Raw genomic sequence first — 20,442 nt, 5'->3', positions numbered from 1 at the left:
GAAGTAAACTCATTCCAGTTGTACATGTTCTTCAATAAGAATGAGTTATTGAAATGATACATTTTTAAAATATATAAATTGATTAGTGGGAGTTTAAAAGTCAACAAAAAATAAAATTGAGTGTTTTAAGTAGAGACAAGGAAATAAAATTTTGAAAAGTTTAAATTTTTATCAAAAAAGACAACAATAATAATTTTGTAATAAATTAAATTAAAGAGTCAGTATCTTAATCATATTAATCATTGAGTAAAACTATTATTGCCATACAAATCTGAGCTTTTTCTTTTAGGGGGACTAGTTAATTTGAGCCTTAAATATAATTGATTGAAAACAAATCACCTTATTTACAAACAAACGAAAAAATCTTAAAATTTACCATACAATTACAAGTAGAGCAGTTGGCTTGGGCTATTCTTTTGAGTGCGACTATGGACTATGGAGAGTAGAGCCGCAGGTTTGACTTATTCATATAGTTTATATATGTTTTTTATTTTGTGGTGGGAGCTCTAGTCCACTTGCCCCCAAGTGGCCATGTATGTATATAAAAAACAGTATATCTTTTTGAACATTACTATATTTTTTCTAACAAATACCATTATTTAAAAAAAAAATTAATTGGTTATCACTTCTCATCTCACGTTACAAAACTTCTTCATTTAATAAATCAATAAATTAGGTTTTACTTCATGTAAAAAAAAAAAACCTAATCATTCTCTTTAATTTTGTGCTATGTACTTAAATTAAGATTTCATGTTAATTAAGTTTGGTCAAGTATTTTTTTTTTAAATTTCTCGAAGGTGATATAACATTTCGAACACAATTGGACAACAATCCCATTACCTCCTAATATGACAAAGAGAACCCAACCCATTTTTTGTTAGAGTATAGGCAGCCATATTTCCATGTCTAGAAACATGACAGCGTTTACCACTTCCAACTAATGGGAGCAAGGAAGTAATGTCTTCAACAAGTTCCCCAACCCTCCCACCAATAGCAAGAGAATTGATGGCAGTGATGGCAACCAGGGAATCACTCTCAATAATTGATGATAACTGAAGCTTTGATATCAAAGCTAGTTTCGCTCCTCTCAACGCCAATAAGTTAGTATGTAAAGCTGATTCAACCTTTCCTAAATTAGTAATACAGAAAACTACTATTGGACCCTGAGAGTCACGAACAACAGTTCCACAACTAGAGGCATCCGATGCTTGAATAAAAACAATATATGTGTTGAGATTCAAATAACCCGATTTGTGTTGAGTTTGATCATGTATTTAGACTTATAATAATTAATAATTATATAATCACAAGCTTGTGATATAAACATAAATGAATGTAAATGAACTCAGACACAATAAAACTAGACCTTAGTCCCAAATTTTTTAAAAAATACAAAATTTACATGTAATTTTTTTTAACCAAAATTTTGGTTTTATTTTATCATTTGGCCTTCATGTTTGGCTCTACTTACATCTGCATTCCACGTTTATATTTAATATTTGATTTGGAAGTTCACTTCTACATGGTCCACTAAAATTAAATTTTTGTTCTATTTGTTTCCTGACAAAAAAAAATATGTGTTCTATTTGGGATAGTGATACTACCGTATTATTCAAACTAAAGAGACGAGTAGGAACATTTCAGAAAAAATAATCATTTATATCCATTATTATTCGATATACTAATTAATATACTTTCACCTAAAACAATAATTAGTAGTTACTTTCCTTAAAGAAAATGTAATAGTTATTATAATCAAATATAAACGAAACTCCTTTTTGTTTTGATGAAGTGTTGGAGCCACATAGGTTTCAAGAGTTTTTATTTTTTTTATTTTATCAAAGGTTTCAAGAGAGTTTTAAGCTTTTCTTAAATTTTATTAAAAAAATTAAAATATACTATTATCTTGGATAAGAAAATTAAAAAATAATTAAATTCCCCTTAAATTTTGAAAAAATCAAATAATTTTTAATGTAATCCTACTTCTGTCCAATCTCTAATAATTTCATTTTTATTTTGAAACTATATAAGTTAAAATACACGAATGGTTTAATAAATGTTTATTTGAATTATTTATTATTATTCTCCCTCTAATCATTCTCGTTGTTATTCATGTAATGAGGTGACTCGTGGGTTGTCCATAGATACTTCCTATGTGTTTAGTAGGATGAGATTGATTGGAGACTTTTGTTTGTAGAGATTTTTCGTCACACTTTATTAATAATAAAATGACTTTGATTTTTCATATTTTTTTTATAATAAAATGTTTCCATTAAAAAAAAAATGTTATTTTGTTTAGGAAATTAACATAATACGAGTTACAATAGCTGAGAGCATTGTTATAACTCATCAAAACTTTGATTTATTATTTCAATAATATTGGTCCTTTCAAATAGTATTAGTCTGTTGTCCAAAAATAAAAAATAAATAATAATAGTTTTATGATTATTTGGGATTTATGTAAAACTATTTTAAACTACACCCATATCTATTTTGGTCTCTTTAGTCCATTTCGGCATTTTATTTATTTATCTCAGTTCAAGTTGATCCAATTTCTTTAAGCACGAGGCAACAATACCTACCATATAATAGTACTAATTAAATAACTCAACTGACTTCCTTAAAAAAAAAAAACTCAACTAACTAACTGACAATAATTTGATAATATAATGATTTTGGTTGCACCATTTATTTAATTTTTGGTTAATATTGTATTTCATGGCGTTATTGTAATTTATTATGGCAAAACAGTCAAATATGAATGTTTCTTAAAAAAACAAAGAAGAAAATAATAATTAAGTGTGAACAAAAAAAATTAAAAAGCGGAAAAATGTCAATATAGGATGTTAATCGGTCTATTAAAGGCGCAAAATTGGAAATATATATAAAAAATGTAGAGATAGAGAGATAGAGGCAAGGTTGACCAGTGGAAGCGAAGAAGAAAGCGAGGGAGAAGCAGTGGAGGAATTTTCATGAACTACGACACCAAAGTTTAAATCCTCACCAGGGCTCAGACTCGAACTTCGTCAATTACACGTTCTCTCTCTATCTCTTTGTGTCAGTCAAGTTCAGGTACGGAGAAACGACAGTAAACTCCATCTCCATCCATACTATATCTGAATTATTCAAACCGAGTTATATACACAAGTATACACATATACATACGCACATACGCGTTGCTTAAATTAAATTTGGTTCCTCATATAAATGCTATATATTTATTCTTTTAAAGACCCATATTTTCTCTCTCTTTTTTTATATTATTTTCACTGACAATCACAAACCCAGTTCCCATATCAAGCCGCCGTTCAATAACTGCTCAATCTCTTTGGTTTCTCTCTTCAACCTCAAAGGGACTCTTCCTTTCTGGATTTTCTCAGCTTCTGAGGTGATTTTCTCATCTGGGTTTGTTTGTTTTAGCTTGTTTCTGGGGTTTTGATTACGTGTGTTTGGGGTTATTTTGGATGAATTTTTTGTTAAGCGTATTGGAATAATCAAATGTCAATTAGTGATATGGTCATATGTTGTGGATGTTAAAACGAAAATTATCTCTTTTATTGTTTCTAAAATTAGGTTGGTGGAGTTGTTATCTGGGTTTTCTTAAACTTTAGTGATATGGTCATATGTTGTGGCCCTGCTAAACAAACTATGTTTCATATTCTCAAAGTAAGAAGGAGATGGATTGCCTCCTGATCTGTCATTTCTTCACTATTACAATTTTGAATTTTTTTTGTGTGTTCCCATTTGATTCTTGTCTAGTGTATAGTTTCTGTTTTTTACTCTTCCATGATAGGGTCAAGTTGAATTAAAACTTGCATACTTTTCATCTTCCTTCTTATCAAGAAGTGACATTAAAAATTCCAGTTCACATTGCTACTTCAACACATACAGCCAGCCTTCTGTTGGCACTATTTTTTTTCCTCCATATGAATGCTACATTTGAAGCTGTTTCTTTGTTCTTTAGGAATAATTTGGAGAACTAATGAGATTATATTTGAGCCGAATTGGTCTGTTTAATCTTACCATCTTTTTAGTTTTAGTTTAGATAGATTGGTATGTAAATTCTGTATTTGGCATCAGACTTTGAGTAGCAATAATATTTGTTTCACTTCCATTTTGTTTAGGCCCTCCCCCCAACCCTAAACTGGTGTTGCATTGCTTCTTTTTCTTTCTCTTCCTCAGCTTCTTTTGTTTTCCCCAAATTCTTATCTTGTCTTGTATAAATTATATGGCTAGAAATATATTCTTATTCTATAAGTGGGATCGTTTGATGGTTGTCACGGTCTTGTTTCAAAATTATTTAGATTTTTCTAGAAATGTACAATTTGTAATTCAAATGAGTCTCGTATCATTTTCTGCTGAAATTACATCGGATAATGCTCTGGACTAAGATGTACATTTACAATGGTTTTGTTTCTAGCAGGTCTTTAAAGTGGTTCTTCTGAAGACTTCGCTGATTCTTGAGTCAAGAAGAGCGGGGACTTCATTGGGCAGTTATGACTTGTATATCTTTCTTATTCAGTAGGAAGGGGCACAATACAAGAAAATATGGTTTTAATGTTGAAGATGGTAAGCTGCATTTTCTTATGAATGAAAAATATAGCAATTAATTTTTTTCTGTTGTTACTTTATGTATCTTAATAAGGTCTGATGCATGAAATAAGATACTTTGTATAGAATATCACAAGATTTATCAACACTAAAGTTTCCTAACAGTTTCTTTATACCCGTTAACAGAAATTTCTGGAATTCATGATGTGAAACTTTACTGCTATAGAGAATTAAAAATTGCAACCGAGGATTTTAGTCAACTCAATAAAATTGGAGAAGGTGGTTTTGGTTCTGTGTATAAGGTAAGGTGACTACTGATTTACTATTTCACATGGTGCTCTGAATGAATCTCCCATCTTTTAAATGAGGCATTCTTGATGTATTACCATTGATGTTCAGGGACGGCTTAAAGATGGGAAGCTTGCTGCTATAAAAGTTCTTTCAGCTGAATCAAGGCAAGGAGTAAAAGAATTTTTGACAGAGATTGAAGTTATCTCAAAGATAGAGCATGAAAATTTAGTTAAGCTCTATGGCTGCTGTGTTGAAGGAAATCACAGAATTTTGGTCTACAACTACCTCGAGAATAATAGTCTGGCCCAAACTCTCCTTGGTAATTTTATAAATCTATTCTCGCAAGAAATATATAATTGTGAGTTGTTACATGCATTATGATTATGTGTATATATATAAAGATGTCTGTAGGCAGTGATGCATTAACGTATTGATTTTCATTTTAGGAATGTACTTTGTATGTATTTTCTCTGTCAAGAGCTGTGCATTGCCCATAATATATAACCAAATGGAAATTGAATGCTCTTAGGTCATTTCATTTCAGGTGGAGGGCACGCTAATAGTTGTATGCAGTTTAGTTGGCAAACAAGGTATAAAATTTGTGTAGGGGTTGCATGTGGCCTTGCATTCCTTCACGAGGAAGTACAGCCTTATATTGTTCACAGAGACATCAAAGCCAGCAATATTCTGCTGGACCGAGACCTGACACCAAAAATTTCTGATTTTGGTCTAGCAAAACTTATCCCGTCAAATATGACTCATGTTAGCACACGTGTTGCAGGAACAATGTAAGTTTTAAGATAGATGTTTTCCTTTTCAACTTCCTGTTATTATTTTTCTACCTATCTTTTGTTTCAGATAACAGAACTAAGTAACAAAATTGATGCTTGAAAGAGATTGTCATGAACATTAACAACACAATGTACATTAGTCTTTCTGTTGCCATGCGTGGGCCACATAACTAAGGTCTTCGTGTAGTGCAATGCTTAAAATCAACTATACATTCTTCCTTTAAAATTGAGCTGTTTGCTATCATATTTATCATGTAACTGATGAGAGTTCATGACTTGTCTGTACTAGCATCTCTGTCCTCCAAGAAACTGTTTTCTCATTTTGGAATGTTCACTATCTTGTATTTATATGTGCTTTTTGCTGTTATAGAGGCTATTTGGCACCAGAATATGCGATAAGAGGGCAACTAACAAGGAAAGCAGATATTTATAGTTTTGGGGTGCTCCTGGTCGAAATAGTAAGTGGAAGATGCAACACAAATACTCGACTCCCAGCTGAAGAACAATATCTTCTTGAAAGGGTAAGCGTTTCTTGTGTTTGAATCAGATTTTTATGTTGTATTTGAATCCGTGTTTATGATCGAAGTGGTGACTTGTTTTTTTTTCCTTACTTGAGATTTTGTTTTCAACTTCATTGGCTGAGTTTGTTTCAAAATGTTAAGAACCGTAGTTTTTCATTTTCAAAGTGTTGACATATATAGTCAGTATGATATAGATTTTGAAAAGAAAATAGGGATTTTGGAACGACTGGTTCTTTAAGCAGAATTTAGTATGAATCTTTATTAGAAGACTATGTAATGTTCTTTAAGGTGCAGTTGATGCACATGCATAGACTGTGGCCTGTAGTCAAGTACATCATTAGTCCGAACTATTCTTTCCCTTGAAGTGCATGAAATCATATATTTATTCAAGTGTTGAGAATTATTGCGAAGGGTTAATTTTTTATAAAAGCACTGAAATAGTTTCCTCGAGGAACGAGCCTGCTCAGTTAAAAATTCTAACTTCTTTTCATTGTTTATTTAGGCATTTGTAGAAAGGATTTTAATGAGAGTTTTACTTGCCAAATTTTTAAAATGTATTCTAAGTGTCGATATTAAGTGGAACACTTGAGTGTGTTTGAGTGGTCAGATTTCTGGCTGGCTCCACATTGACATTTGATTCCTAGAGCCACCTGCCCGGTAAATACTTGCAAGTTAGATTTGAAGGTTTGATGAAGACTATGTTTTCAAACTCGGGTTCGCTAACCCTTTGTTTGGTATGGTAGATTAGAGGAGGGATGGATTAAGAGGTGTGGAAGGGTGTTATTTTGTTTGGTGAGAAGAAAGGGAATCAAGGGATAAAAATAGCTAAGGATTGCAAATTTCCTGGGCCCACAAAAATCAATCCTTCTGTATATGGGTGGACTATAGAACAAAAAAATAAAAAAATAATTAAAATGACAAATTTTTTTAATATTGTTATTTATTTTAAATTGTAAATTTTTATACTCCTTTCCTTTTTTCCTATTATACCAAACAACTCTAAAGATTATCACTCTCCTCTCTTTCCATTTTCTTCTCCATCCTTAATTAATCCATCCCTCCATCTTCCCATCCTTCCTACCAAACATAGTGCAAGTTTTAGGAATACATAGCTACATATTTTCTGAAATAATAACTTAGTTTGTTTCATTTGTTAAAGCTAAAGTGGCTTTGTTTTTCGTAGCCATCTCTACCATATAACATATCACAAAATTAGGAAGAAACAATAAAGCAATACATGAATGCAAACAACCATTTTATATTGTTGCATAATTTCTCGTTCATGTTCTGTAATATCATTATATTGGATTCTTCGTTTAATAATCTATACTGACACAGAACTCTTTCGGTTTGTGTTGTAGACATGGCACTTCTACGAACGCAAAGAGTTGATTGGACTGGTAGATACAGCAATGAACGGGGATTTTGATGCCGAGGAGGCTTGTAGATTTCTTAAAATAGGTCTTCTTTGTACGCAAGATGCTCCTAAGCTGAGGCCATCTATGTCAACCGTGGTTAAGATGCTGACCGGTGAGATAGAAGTTTATGACAGTAGGATTACAAAGCCTGGTTTGATTACAGATTTCATGGACCTCAAAGTGAAAGGCCCTCAGAAAACTTCCAAGCCCCACTCCAGTGGCAGTGATACGACGTCTTCTTACAATCTACCCTCTACCTTAGAGAAACTAGACGGTTCAACTATGTTTTCAGACTCAGCTGCTGCTACTATGTCAACCTTCACCTCACCATATGACCAGAGCATTGTCACAAGAGAGTTTTCTGTTTGATTCATTGCATTGCATTTTTGTTCGTGGGCATTCGTCCTCGTGTGTATATTGAACGACTGTACTTTTTTTTTCATTGGTTAGAATTATGCCAAAAGGTATTCTTGTAAATGGACCAGCCTTGATAAGTCTTAGAAAGGTGTGTGGTGGTCAACACGTCGCCCAGTATGCGCTTAGAATTGAAAATAAGGTATGCTTGTAGATGTAAATGGCCCTGTCTTGGGTAAGTTGGAGAAACTAGTAAGGTTTTTTTTTGTTTTGTTACGCGTGCTTGGAGCTACGTATTGTTCTCTAAGATCCAAGAGTTGTAATTTTTTTATTTTCTTTTATTGAGGGGACAAGAGTTGTAATATTGGTAGTGTTAATAAAGAAAGGTTAAAAAAAAGCAGACGTTTAATGGCCATGTTGGGACCCAAATTTTGTAGACAAAAGAATGGAAAGAGATTGTAAGGGATAAAGAGAGCTATGATTCTCTCAATGTTTGGTAGATGGGGGGAAACTAGGGAGGTTTATCAGCACGTAATCCTCATGTTTAGACCCAGTGTAGTGTAATTCATTAGGGATGCTAGTTATTATCTCAGTAATACCTACGTTGTCCCCAACTTGAGTGGAATGCCATTGCCATAAGTATCAAATTTGTTAAAGTTTCTTACAGGGTCATTGCTAAAATTATTTGAACAAAAAGCCTCCCTTACACACGGAGTTCCGGTTTGCCATTATTTTAAACTAGTACAACTATACTGAGGTAAATAAAACAAAATAAACTAGCAAAAGTGCCCTTGCCTCATGTGTAAGGCTGATAATTCACAAACCAAGCTCAAAACGTCCATAGTGGTTTCAGAAAAGGAGAACTGCTTCCGAAGGTAATGGAGATCTTCATGGTTCCACTTCCCAGTTTCAGTTTTCTTTTACCTTCACACATTAGGGCAAATATATGGAGAAGGTATGGTACATTTCCAACCCTTAGAAAAGCAGCTTTAGGCATTTATAGGGCGCCTTTTGTTTATTCTGCATCAGCAATTACATTGCCATCAAAATTTTCATATTCATAGTCTTCATCAAGACCCTCCATAGTTTTTCCAAAAACAAATTGTTTCGTTCCCATTGTTGTGAAAGGCATTAGACCAAAGGCTCTGGCTGTTTTGATTTCCCTAGCGACCTTCCTCTGGGCCTTGGCACTGATGCCAGTCTGCAAAAATGACGAAAAAAAGAAGATTGAGGAATATTCACATTATACACAAGTTCATCAAATTTAATTAACTGAAGAGTAATTCAATTTCACCTGGCTCCTTTTGATGATAATTCCAGCCTCTGTTAAGAAGTTTGCAAGAAATCGTACATTCTGTCCAAGCAAATACATTCATTGTCAAAACAACATCATATAATATAGAATCTCTACAACAAAAGCGATGTGAACAACTATAATTAGTATTTAAAAGGAGCAGGAAGTTAAGTTAGTATTATCAATTGAAGTCCAATGGAAATGATCACTCAGCAGCATTTGAAAAGAACCATATTAATTAAAAAGGCTAAAACAACATTTAGAACATGACTGCCAATACAAGATAACATCCATTGAATTAGAATAACCCAGCCATAGCTTTTTATAAAAGATAGTGCTATAGGTCATGTGAAAGTTCGTTCACATTTCTAACCTTAGGAAACTAGGATGTTAATTGAGTTGTTCAATGCCCAGTCCCATCTTCATAACTCAAAAATTCAAGGAATTGTAAGTAGAATGAATCTACAACAATAAATACTAAATTTTAAACAAAATACATTTCCTGCATTGTTTGCCTCTCTATCATGACCACTGATTTACAGCAAAATCCAACAGAGAGCAAGAGTCAATTGAGTTCTTTGCCACTCTATCATCTTTAGAAAAAACAACAATCAAGTACACAGACCACCGATGCACCGCTCCCCCCAACACAAATCAAGCATTGTTATCATCAATGGTAAAGACAATATGATGTCTAGCATTACCTTGATCAGGATGAGCTACCTCTTATTCTAAAAATGGTTTAAATTCTCTATCTAAAAAACTTTTAAATATTGAAGGACTCAAATGGAAGCACCGGGGAGAAATAAAGCACAGAAGAATAAAGCAATTCACACATAAGAAGCCTTTTAGATCTGACCTACAAATTATATGACCATAACCTCACTTATAGAAGGCATTCACAGAAGGCTTTTTTTTATGACATGTAGTAGTTGTGTAGATTTTACAATAACAAAGAGTGACATGCAAAACTAAATCAAGATATACTTACCCTAAAATCAGCTTTTTTTAATACTTCTGCTGTCGTTACTTTAAACTCAGCCCTCTGGGGAGGTTTACGAACTCCTGGCTTAGTTAAATCGAGATCCTGCATTAAAAGCCATACTGCTTAGAGAAGACATCACACTGAGGATAATTGAGATCCTACAAGAACTGTGTTACAATAATTGACAGGCAAATATGTCAATTTCAGTATTTAGTGATTTTGGAAAGAAAAAAAAAACTTCAAAAAACAATAGTTTGGCGCCATCAGGAAATATTGATTAATCTCCTACATCAGATTTACCTTAACATCATAAGTCATCCCCCTCCTGAAATTCACATCTGGCCTGAAAGCATACTCGTCTTGCAATATTTCTTCAGCATCAAATTCAAAATATGTGGCTGCTTTCTGTAGCTTCCCATCCATTCCATCCTGTAAAGTGTCAAAACTTTCATCTAATCCATCCATTATACCGTAATTACTCTCAGCATTCATATTTGAGCCAAAGCTATCACGACCCTTCCCAATGCTATCGAGACTTTTGAAAAAAGAATTTGTTTTTGAACTAAAAATCCTCTGCTCAAAATCGGAAGAAGGTTCAAACGAGTTACCACTTTCTTTATCGCCCACTCTCCCACCTGTGGAAGTCACCACAACCAAGATAATGAGACTAAGCACTTGTTTATACACCCACACACAAACACTGATTCCCTTGCGAAAAGGGAGAGAAGAAGTCTCATGCCAAGGTTACTCTAGAAGAGTATACCACGTTTGAACCATCAGTAACATCATAAACTCTAGAAAATCACACTAAGATCAAATTATCAATTGGTAATTAACCTATAATCTATATATAGATCTTAGTGAGGCAATAAACTCTAGCATATTTGTAGTTAGGTCCGCAAGAGGAATCAAATCTTAAACCTCATGAGAACGAACTATAGAACCATGCGGGTGCAAAGGAATCCCCAGCCCAACAACAAACCATTGAATTTATTGCAAATTCAAGTTAAATAACGACCCTTTAAGAAAATTTTGAAGCTATACATACATAGTACACAGTACAGTATAGAATTTGAATATTATTAAACAAAAGATTAAAAAAATGGGAGAAAGAACACATACCAACTATTGCATTTGAAGAGAGAGTTCTCACAAGAAATCGAGGCGATGAGACATCATTTAAGGTCCGAACCGCTAATCGAACTATGTTTCTCATTTCTGTTCAAGCCAAAATTGTTAAATATACATTATCTTAGACTTCTTAAATAAGAAAAGCAAAAAAGAGTAATGAGCAGCAGTACCGGAAAGCTAGTTCGGAGTGTGGAAGAGTGACGAATCGAGGGTTTTCACTGTGACTGAGAGCGAGTCCCTTGGCCGGCGTAGGGAGGTGCGGCTGGACACCAGGACTGGTTATGGAGAATGAGAATAAAGGAGGGGATGGGAGGGGAGCCCTTCGCCCTTAGTTTTTATTTTTAAGCCCCTAAACATAACTCGAATCTCATTTTGGTAATTTCAATTTAGTCTTCCAATTTTATTTTTTGGTCTCAATTTTAATCTAGTTTGACTGAAGGGACCAAAATCAAATATTTATATATACCCTGATGTGAAATTTTGGCGTCCCTCACTCACAAGACTAAGTCCTTTACGTGGGGCTCAGAAATTTGCAAGTGTCAAATATGCATTGGTATTAAAATGTTGACTTTTGAGTATTTTGACTTGGTATAACCGGTTGTGTTTTTTTAGTTAGCATTGTTTAAATAAGTGAGGGTAGAAGCGTAATTTTAGGTCCAATAAATAGTACAGTTGAATGTTTTATAGTAAATATAGGCAAGGGTTGAGACTTATTTACGATTGTGGACATGTAACTATTTGACTAGTACTAAGTAACTATTATAATTGACTTAGACAAATGTATAATAAAATAACGTAACAAAAACTGAAGCTATTATATTTTTTTTATGCTGTATAAGAAATGAATATAATGTGGTGGCAAATTTTTAATATAAATAATATTTTTTTAAAATATATTAATTATTGAATGATACACTGCATTACCATTTAGTAGTTAATTTTTGCATGGGCTTTTTATTTTGCATGAATATTGGGCTTATTGGTATATGTATTAGCCACGTAAGAAGTTTTTCCTGAATAAGCCAACACTCTTCATTTTGGCCCCTTGGCAACAATGGCAAAACCTTATCTTCTTTATCTCGTCAATGTCCGTTCGGAGATTGAACAACATGCTGAAAGCCACTTTCTGGAATGTACTCCTGCTCATGTAAATGTCAAGGTCCGATATCTCTGAGTCCGAAGAGGAGGAAGGGACCATTTTTGCATTTGACTTTTCCCGTCCAGCATGAACAGAACTCACAGGGATGGGGTTTTTCCGGGGTCGTCCTTTGTTATAGCAAACAAAAAAACAGAAATGTCAGTATGTGAAAAAAAAAAGTTTACCCAACGTGCATTGACTACCCTCTTCTCTTTTTTTTTTTTAAAAAAAGATGTTCTTTAGCAAGAGGAAGGGCAACTGCTACATAAAGTCTTTACCTCGCTTACGCCGTGGTTGGGTGGTGGAAGGATGCCCTTGGATTTCGCCACCTTCCACACTCTGTGGCTGTACGCCCTCTTACACTGGGCTTGCATCACATTTGATGGTCATTTTCCTGGGACGACCGACCCGTTGGAGGGAACGAGGCCTGTGAGAGTCCTCGATCTTTTCGGCCGTCATTGCAGGGTAGCGGGTGGCCAAGGCTTTGTATCTCATTTTCTTTGGAGTGGGAACTCAAAGTAAAGTCCAAGGGGAAAGAATTCATGAGTACATTTTCAAGTTTATTAAGTAATGTGAACCCTTGTTCTTCAAACAGAGAAACTAAACAGTCTTTATCAGAGTTGGGGAGGAGAATAACCTTGTTCGGTTAGTCGGGGGAGGGAAACAAACCGATTCAGTTTTCATAAGTTTTTTTGAAAAAAAAAATGCAGTTAATATGAAGATAAACGGTAGCCGGTTAATGGGTACACATATGGAGTATTTAAGTATTTTTGCACACCTAAAGCCTTTAGATTAAATCCAGCCGTTGAACACAAAAAGTGCACACATCCAACGACTCACATTTAGTGAAGGACTAAGTCCTCCCAATGGAACTGAGGGACTTTAGAAGTGCCCTTATATATTTAGAAGTGCCCTTATATATATATTTATACAAATTATAACCTTGGAAATCTTATCAACCAAAAATTAATAGATTATTAACTTTGTTCATTTACTCAAATCATCAATATACTGGACCTTTTTTAAATTTATTAAACAATCGAATTTTATGACATGTTTGTTTACGTATTAAGATTTTGGTTTTAATGAAGTGAAAATGAAAATAAAATATTGTATTGATTTTTATTATAAAAAAACACTTGGCTAACTTTATGCATATGTACAAGTGTTGACATATTTTATTTTCATTATATTAAAATTTTCAAAATACTTTTGAAGTTATAAATATTTTTTTAAGTAACGTTTGTAAAAAAAAAAAAGGTAACAATAATAGAAAAATTAAAAAGCCTTATTTAGTGTAAAATGCCCGACATATCCATGATATTTAATAAAATATAAAGAAGTATATATAATCGAATACGGAGCTGGGGAAAGGGCACATACTCGCGCCCGCTCTACTCCCGCCACTGCTCTCTCTCTTTCTCTAATCGTTTAGCATAGAATAGAGTAGTAATGGAGTCAGTACTTCCTCCTCCAAACCTATTACCTCATTTTAGAATTGTTTCTTTAACTTCATCTTCACTCAGATTCTTGCCATATTCTTCCTCGTCTTCCTCCTCACGCCCGAGCTTGACTTCGGCCGTTAAACCAATCAGGAGAGTTCGTTGCGAGTTCGATGCCAAAGTTAATGGCGCTCTTTCCGGCGAGTTCGACCCCCGTTTCGTCGACCGCGTATGATTTCCACTTGTTCAGTTTTGCTTTATTGTTATGCCCAACTATTGTGTTGTTACTTTTTGTTCAAAGTTCTTTCCTTTTCGACCTGTCTGTTTTGTAATAATGAATGATTGTATGGGGAAATATCTTTGTTATATGGAACTCTTTGATTTGTCATTCGATTTCCGGATTTATATGCAGTGTATACTTGCTAATGACTACCAAGCTTATGCTAGAAATGTGTGAGATAACTAACATTAGTGAAGGTGAAGAGAGAGTGTGAGATTATATACCATCGTTAGATAATCCCTAAAAGGTTGAAGTTTTGGGTTGGATAGGGAACCTGGCATGGTCTTAATAACTTGTTTGTTTCTCCAGAAAATTAAAGCTCTATCAAATGAATGAGAAGCTTGAAAAGATTCCATTTTTGTATCATCTGCTTGATAGTTGCAAACAGTTTGAGCTGATACGTAGCCTTACTTAGAGGGACATTTTGTACCCGTGTGTCCATTTTTAGCTCCGTTGAGATTCCCTAGACCAATGTTTATGCAATCAATTTAATCACAGTTATACTAGATGTATATAGTTTTACCCAGCTTTGTTATTTATATCTTTGAACATGCTCCGATTGAAGTTGTTTTTATTTGTTTGTTAATTAATACAGCTAAACTGCTGCTGTTTCATTTTTAGCCTTTTTTTTTTACCCACTCTAGGAGTTTGGATGCTAAATAACCGTTTGCTTAAAATTAGACAAGTCTAACCATATTTATTTTCCAGCAAAAAGCACTGGACGCAGCAATGAATGACATAAATAATTCTTTTGGAAAAGGAAGTGTTACAAGATTAGGCAGTGCTGGTGGAGCTTTGGTGTATGTGATTTTCTCCTGATGTCAGCCTTTATTTTTCTTTCTTTCTTCATATGCTATATATCTAGAAGCTGCGTGGATAGTCCCTACACCAATCACATATAGAATTTAGATGAAAATAAGATTGCATAACTTTTTATCTACTGCAGTGAAACATTTCCCAGTGGCTGTTTGACATATAGAATTTAGATGAAAATAAGATCGCATAACTTTTTATCTACTGCAGTGAAACATTTCCCAGTGGCTGTTTTACATTAGACCTTGCCTTGGGTGGTGGTCTACCAAGAGGAAGAATTGTGGAGGTAGTTGTTTTGTATATTTTTATACATCAATTTTTTTTACTATGTTTCCTTATATCAAATTATATATTGACTAGAGCAGTGAATCTTCAATAAATTAATGTTCTCTAAAAACTTTGTTTAGCATTTTAATATTTAGAAAAAATAGTTTTTGCCAGAACTTGATCTTTATCTTCTGCATGATTTGCAGATTTTTGGACCAGAAAGTAGTGGAAAGACTACTTTGGCACTCCATGCCATTGCAGAGGTGCAGGTATGGAAAATCCGCTTGAAAATTGAAATCATGATCTTTTTGAACTTCAATTATCTTGAATCTTAAAATATACTTTCTGCAAATCCTATTGTAATGAGATCAACACTTAGCTTTTAATGGTATCTTTGCAGAGGCTAGGAGGAAATGCCATGCTGGTTGATGCAGAGCATGCTTTTGATCCAGCATATTCAAAAGCATTGGGTGTTGATGTAGAAAACTTAATTGTTTGTCAGCCGGATCATGGTGAAATGGCACTTGAGAGTAAGATATCTTTTTTTTTTTTTGAAAAAATTATTTTGTAAGAAATGCTTGTATCACTTTGAAATCACATTGAAGAAGTAAAAGAAGGAGAAACTAAGAACTAGGGATCCTCTACCTAGCTACTAGAAAATAAAAGCAAACTTAAATCACATTGAAATGCATTCTCCCACTGAAAATTTTCATCTTCAACCGTGTCTTGATTCTCAGGAGATACCTGTATTCTTCCTTCTGAAAAAAGAAAAGAAAAAATGATACTTTATTTTTCTCCAGCCATAAAGGACAAAACTGAGGACATCTCCCAGCTGCTTTAACCAACTGAAATCAATCTTAAATCAGGGAAATACTCATCTGCTATTCATGTATTTGTGCAATAACACCTGCAAAGGCTCTGCGACAGTTAGTTTACTACTATTTTGATGCCGATGCAAATGTTATCTTGTGTGCTTGATATCTGGTGTAAGATGGTTGCTACTTCTATGATTTACCAAGTTCTTAAAATCTTTAATCAATTTATCTTTTTTTCAACCAAGAATCTAATGCAACATCAAAGAAATGAACACGAGATTATTACATGGTCTAGTGTTATCCTACTCCATGGGACTAAGTCTAGATTAGAAATATCTACTAAGAATTAATGATAGTTAATTACAAAACACTAATAAAAAAACTAAGCGCTCCCTTCTTATTTGTTTCAATATGTTGCAACACATATCGCCATCTTCAATCTGCTGGAATCCCTCCAGATGTGCCTTCAGCTTTGATCTTGAGCTCCCATCAAGATGTGTCTTAAAATCCTCTCAAGAATCCATGGTAGTCTCCCACTATCTCATCAAAGAGTAATCTCTCCAAAACTTTATTAAAACACTTTATAAACTCTCAACGAAAAACACAACATTAGGTATAAGATCTGTAAAAATCAGCAATAGAAGTAATAGAAAATAGGCATAGACCTTGTTTACGTCATCAAGGAACTAATTGACCAAAGAAACAAACTATAACAGATTTGATACTCCCAGAGTTAAGATAGTAACACAGACAGTTAGAACAAATTTGTCAGCCAATAAAAAAACTGACACATCTCAGGTGCTATTGATTTGCTTGTCTAAACTATTTATTGTCTTATAATACTTGATAGATCTTGATCAAATATGAGACTTTTTATGCGTGCCTGATATGTTTTGTTTGTCTTCTTGAATTCAGTTGCAGATCGAATGTGCAGATCTGGTGCTATAGATCTAATTTGTGTTGATTCTGTCTCAGCTCTCACTCCTCGAGCTGAGATTGAAGTGAGTTTCTTTTTCTTGTTGAATTTATTTTTTCCCGAGGTTGTGGCTGCCAACATTTGATTCATTCCTCATGGCCTTATTTATTGTAGGGTGAGATTGGTATGCAGCAAATGGGGTTGCAAGCACGTCTAATGAGCCAAGCTTTGCGTAAAATGTCAGGAAATGCCTCTAAAGCTGGCTGTACCCTTATATTTTTAAATCAAATAAGATACAAGGTTAGGATTTTTTAGTACTAGAATGATTTTTTATTTTAACGATGGCGTTGTCATCATATCTTTGGCAGTATAAAATTATTGTTAGGGGCTGGGTCCGACAGAGCTGAGAATTCTTTTTGTATAACTGTTGTCAGTTAGTTCCTAGTTTTATGTACTAGTTTAACTTAGAGTCTCATGACTTTGCAAGATTGGTGTATATTATGGAAATCCAGAAGTGACAAGTGGAGGAATTGCATTAAAGTTCTTTGCCTCAGTTCGTCTTGAAATACGCTCGACTGGGAAGATAAAATCTGTAAGTACTATAGCTTTTTTATGTTCCCTAATTATTTTTTTTCTTTTCTGTATTTTTGTGGGTTGGGAGAGCTGCTTGACATAACCTACTTATCTGTATACATATAACTTAGTCACGCTTCATGGTGTTTAGTCTGTCATGTCAACTAATTATCAATCTATGTTGATTAGGCTAAAGGAGATGAAGAGATTGGTGTTCGGGTTCGCGTGAGAGTACAAAAGAGTAAGGTAAATATCTGCATTCATAGCATTGCACCTTGCTCAGATGTACTTTTCTTTTGCTGGAAACAAAATGTTCTTTTGTTATTTTGTCAATATATGTTTTTTGTAAAATTAATTTATACAGATGAATGTTCTGCAAGTTTGAGGACAGGTTGTATTATAGTGTCCCACATAGAAAGTATATTGAACCATTTATAAGAACATGAGTTACTCCAATTATCACTAATTGGTTTTAAGATGAAATCTCATGATTCTTAACATGATATCAAGAGTGTAAAAGATACTTGAGATCCAAATTGCGGGCTGAGAAAGACACTTGAGTAAATAACTTTACTATTTCTGTCCCTGGGAAGATATTGATCAAGTATAAGCTCTTAGTTGTAATTGTTTGCCTACCATTAAATTTTAGGTGGTGGTTGACATAGATTAGAATTATCCTTCTTTTAAGTTCCTAATTACTTCTCACAGGTTTCAAGGCCATACAAGCAGGCTGAGTTTGAAATTATATTCGGAGAGGGAGTAAGTAAACTGGTAAGTATAGTAACAGAGCATATCTATATTTCCCACAGGAGGTGAAAAAGAAAAAAGTGTATTCCACTCAAATATTTTCTCTTGCAGGGTTGTGTTTTGGATTGTGCTGAAATGATGGAGGTTATAGCAAAGAAGGGCTCTTGGTATAGCTATGAGGACCAGAGGTTTGTCCTTGAATTTCTGTTTGGGGGTTGCTTTCCAAAAATGTTATATTTGGTGAAACAATTAAGCACACTGATTTATCTTTGTCTGAATGATGTCAATTATTTTGCACCTGACTTATGAGTTGTTTTATTCTATTACTATGCGTAGCATATTACTTATATATGAATAATTTTTTTGCAAAAGTTCATCTTATATTTCTTTTTCTTTTATAACTGTCCTGTTTACATGTTACAGGCGTCTTCGAAATGGAGTTATTTGTTAAGATATTAAACTACTGCCTGTTATACCCGTGCTTTTATTTTTATATTTTATAGGTTAGGACAAGGGAGGGACAAAGCATTGCAATACTTGCGCGAGAACCCCCATCTTCTTGATGAAATAGAAAAGGTATGAGTGACTTTGCGTTCTATTATCCTATTGGTGGTTTCTTAGTTGAATCTAAGGTGATATTCTTATTTTCACACGAGCCTGTGAACCGTTTCATGTTAGTGTTCTAGAGCAGTTTCATTATCCTTGCGAAATATTTCTTACATGAAAGTCTGCACTTTATTGTTACAGAACTTGTTGGAAAATGATAATTCAAGAATTATGAAATAAGTAATTTGGTTGTTCTTTGGATGATGTAAGATTTAGAGTCATCTTTCCACGTAAAATTTTATACCACTGTACAAGCTACTCATGACTGCTGACCGTGAATTGTTTATCTGCACAAGTAATGAAAATTTTGACTGATGGAGAATGTAACATGTTATTATATGACCGATTATGATATCAATAACAACTATTTTCTGACATTTCTTCTTTCTAGCTAGCTTTAATTTTCTTTCAAACATGCAGATAGTAAGATCGAAAATGTTCGAAGGTGATGGTCAAGTAGGTTTTCTGCAACCGAGGAACTTACCATTGGTTCAAGACGATGAAGATGTTTTTGAAGAGATTCAATGAGAATTTGTCAAAATTTTCTCATGATGAATTGAGACATTAGGCAGGAACAATGGTTGAAATTGAGAGCAAAACCAAAGCGGCAGTAGTTACTCCATCTATATGTCGAAATGGGATGATGATGGTGGTTTAACAAATTGACATCTTTGCTTTCCATTCAATTTTGGGAGCTACAAAGTTACATCAGAGCTTATAAAAAAAATGTGAAGCATTAGCGAAGATGAGAAAATATCGAGGTTAAGTAAGCAAATATATTCAATCCAAACAAGGAAGAACGGTTTTTTGTGGGGGGTAAGGGGATTTTTAAGTTTTACACATGGGGTATAAGCTTTGCCATATTTGCTTCTGGAATTTCATTTTGCAAGACCTGTCTCATATTTATTCCATTTCAAAGTGGGGGACAACAGTTGAGCAAATGAGGAGCACATGTCCTCGTCTTAATGTATTGCCATTTTTTTCTAGCAAAAAGATCCGCTGGAAATTGCACAAAAGTCACATTTCTTTGGTTATCTTCTCCATGTGGTGATCTCATTCTTTTAGTTGTGTTGGTTGGGAGTCATATCTCCTTTGTGACATGACATAATTAAGACAAACTGGATTCAATTATTAAATGTGTCAAAAATTTATATGAGTTGAATTACTTATCATTCGGTCTAATTAGTGAACTATCTCCCCGTGGATTGTGAAAGATGCTCCACTATAAATATTTTTGTTATTGTTTCAACTCATATTCTCCAAAAAGTGGATCCTGCTCTAATAGTTCAGAATAAATTAAATACAGTAGATACCTAGGCACCTAGAGACGCAAAAGGGCATAATAAGCAACGGAATGCTACGGGGAGTTGAAAATAAGTGGAGATCTGTAGATTCCTGAATATGTCAACCTTTCAAATTGTTGTTGAATCCATGGGCAGGCAAGAGACAATATGACGAATTTAAACATCTTAGTAGCCAGGGGAAAAGGAAGCGGAATCTGACTCTAAG

At 34.0% G+C, this 20,442-nt stretch overlaps 3 protein-coding genes across 5 annotated transcripts; 2 read left to right on the top strand and 1 right to left on the bottom strand.

Moving 5' to 3' along the window:
* The first annotated feature begins 2,887 nt into the window (after positions 1 to 2,887).
* LOC133796815 (cold-responsive protein kinase 1) lies at positions 2,888 to 8,341 on the top strand. Of its 3 annotated transcripts, none has more exons than XM_062234481.1 (8): positions 2,888 to 3,072; positions 3,289 to 3,388; positions 4,421 to 4,569; positions 4,738 to 4,853; positions 4,951 to 5,161; positions 5,387 to 5,630; positions 6,004 to 6,154; positions 7,516 to 8,341. In XM_062234481.1, the coding sequence occupies exons 3-8, from the start codon at positions 4,497 to 4,499 to the stop codon at positions 7,939 to 7,941; spliced, it is 1,221 nt and encodes a 406-aa protein (XP_062090465.1). In that variant the 5' UTR covers positions 2,888 to 3,072; positions 3,289 to 3,388; positions 4,421 to 4,496; the 3' UTR covers positions 7,942 to 8,341. The 3 variants fall into 3 exon arrangements, with proteins under 3 accessions (XP_062090465.1, XP_062090466.1, XP_062090463.1); XM_062234479.1 differs by having other exon boundaries at positions 2,889 to 3,072; positions 4,424 to 4,569; XM_062234482.1 differs by lacking the exon at positions 3,289 to 3,388 and having other exon boundaries at positions 4,424 to 4,569.
* A 189-nt stretch (positions 8,342 to 8,530) lies between these two features.
* LOC133796816 (uncharacterized) lies at positions 8,531 to 11,682 on the bottom strand. Its single transcript, XM_062234483.1, has 6 exons — positions 11,507 to 11,682; positions 11,328 to 11,423; positions 10,506 to 10,840; positions 10,212 to 10,307; positions 9,221 to 9,280; positions 8,531 to 9,127 (listed from the first exon to the last, which is right to left on the bottom strand). The coding sequence occupies exons 2-6, from the start codon at positions 11,419 to 11,421 to the stop codon at positions 8,942 to 8,944; spliced, it is 771 nt and encodes a 256-aa protein (XP_062090467.1). The 5' UTR covers positions 11,422 to 11,423; positions 11,507 to 11,682; the 3' UTR covers positions 8,531 to 8,941.
* Positions 11,683 to 13,817: 2,135 nt separating this feature from the next.
* Positions 13,818 to 19,967, top strand: LOC133796814 (DNA repair protein recA homolog 1, chloroplastic). Its single transcript, XM_062234478.1, has 13 exons — positions 13,818 to 14,145; positions 14,905 to 14,996; positions 15,220 to 15,295; positions 15,483 to 15,545; positions 15,677 to 15,806; positions 17,007 to 17,092; positions 17,182 to 17,307; positions 17,495 to 17,599; positions 17,770 to 17,826; positions 18,289 to 18,351; positions 18,439 to 18,515; positions 18,831 to 18,903; positions 19,354 to 19,967. Exons 1-13 carry the CDS (start codon positions 13,927 to 13,929, stop codon positions 19,459 to 19,461), a joined length of 1,275 nt encoding a protein of 424 aa, XP_062090462.1. The 5' UTR covers positions 13,818 to 13,926; the 3' UTR covers positions 19,462 to 19,967.
* The last annotated feature ends 475 nt before the right edge of the window (positions 19,968 to 20,442 follow it).

Source organism: Humulus lupulus, chromosome 8 (genome assembly GCF_963169125.1).
Source record: "Humulus lupulus chromosome 8, drHumLupu1.1, whole genome shotgun sequence".
In the NCBI taxonomy this organism is placed as follows: Eukaryota; Viridiplantae; Streptophyta; class Magnoliopsida; order Rosales; family Cannabaceae; genus Humulus; species Humulus lupulus.
This window is presented reverse-complemented; position numbering and strand designations above follow the sequence as displayed.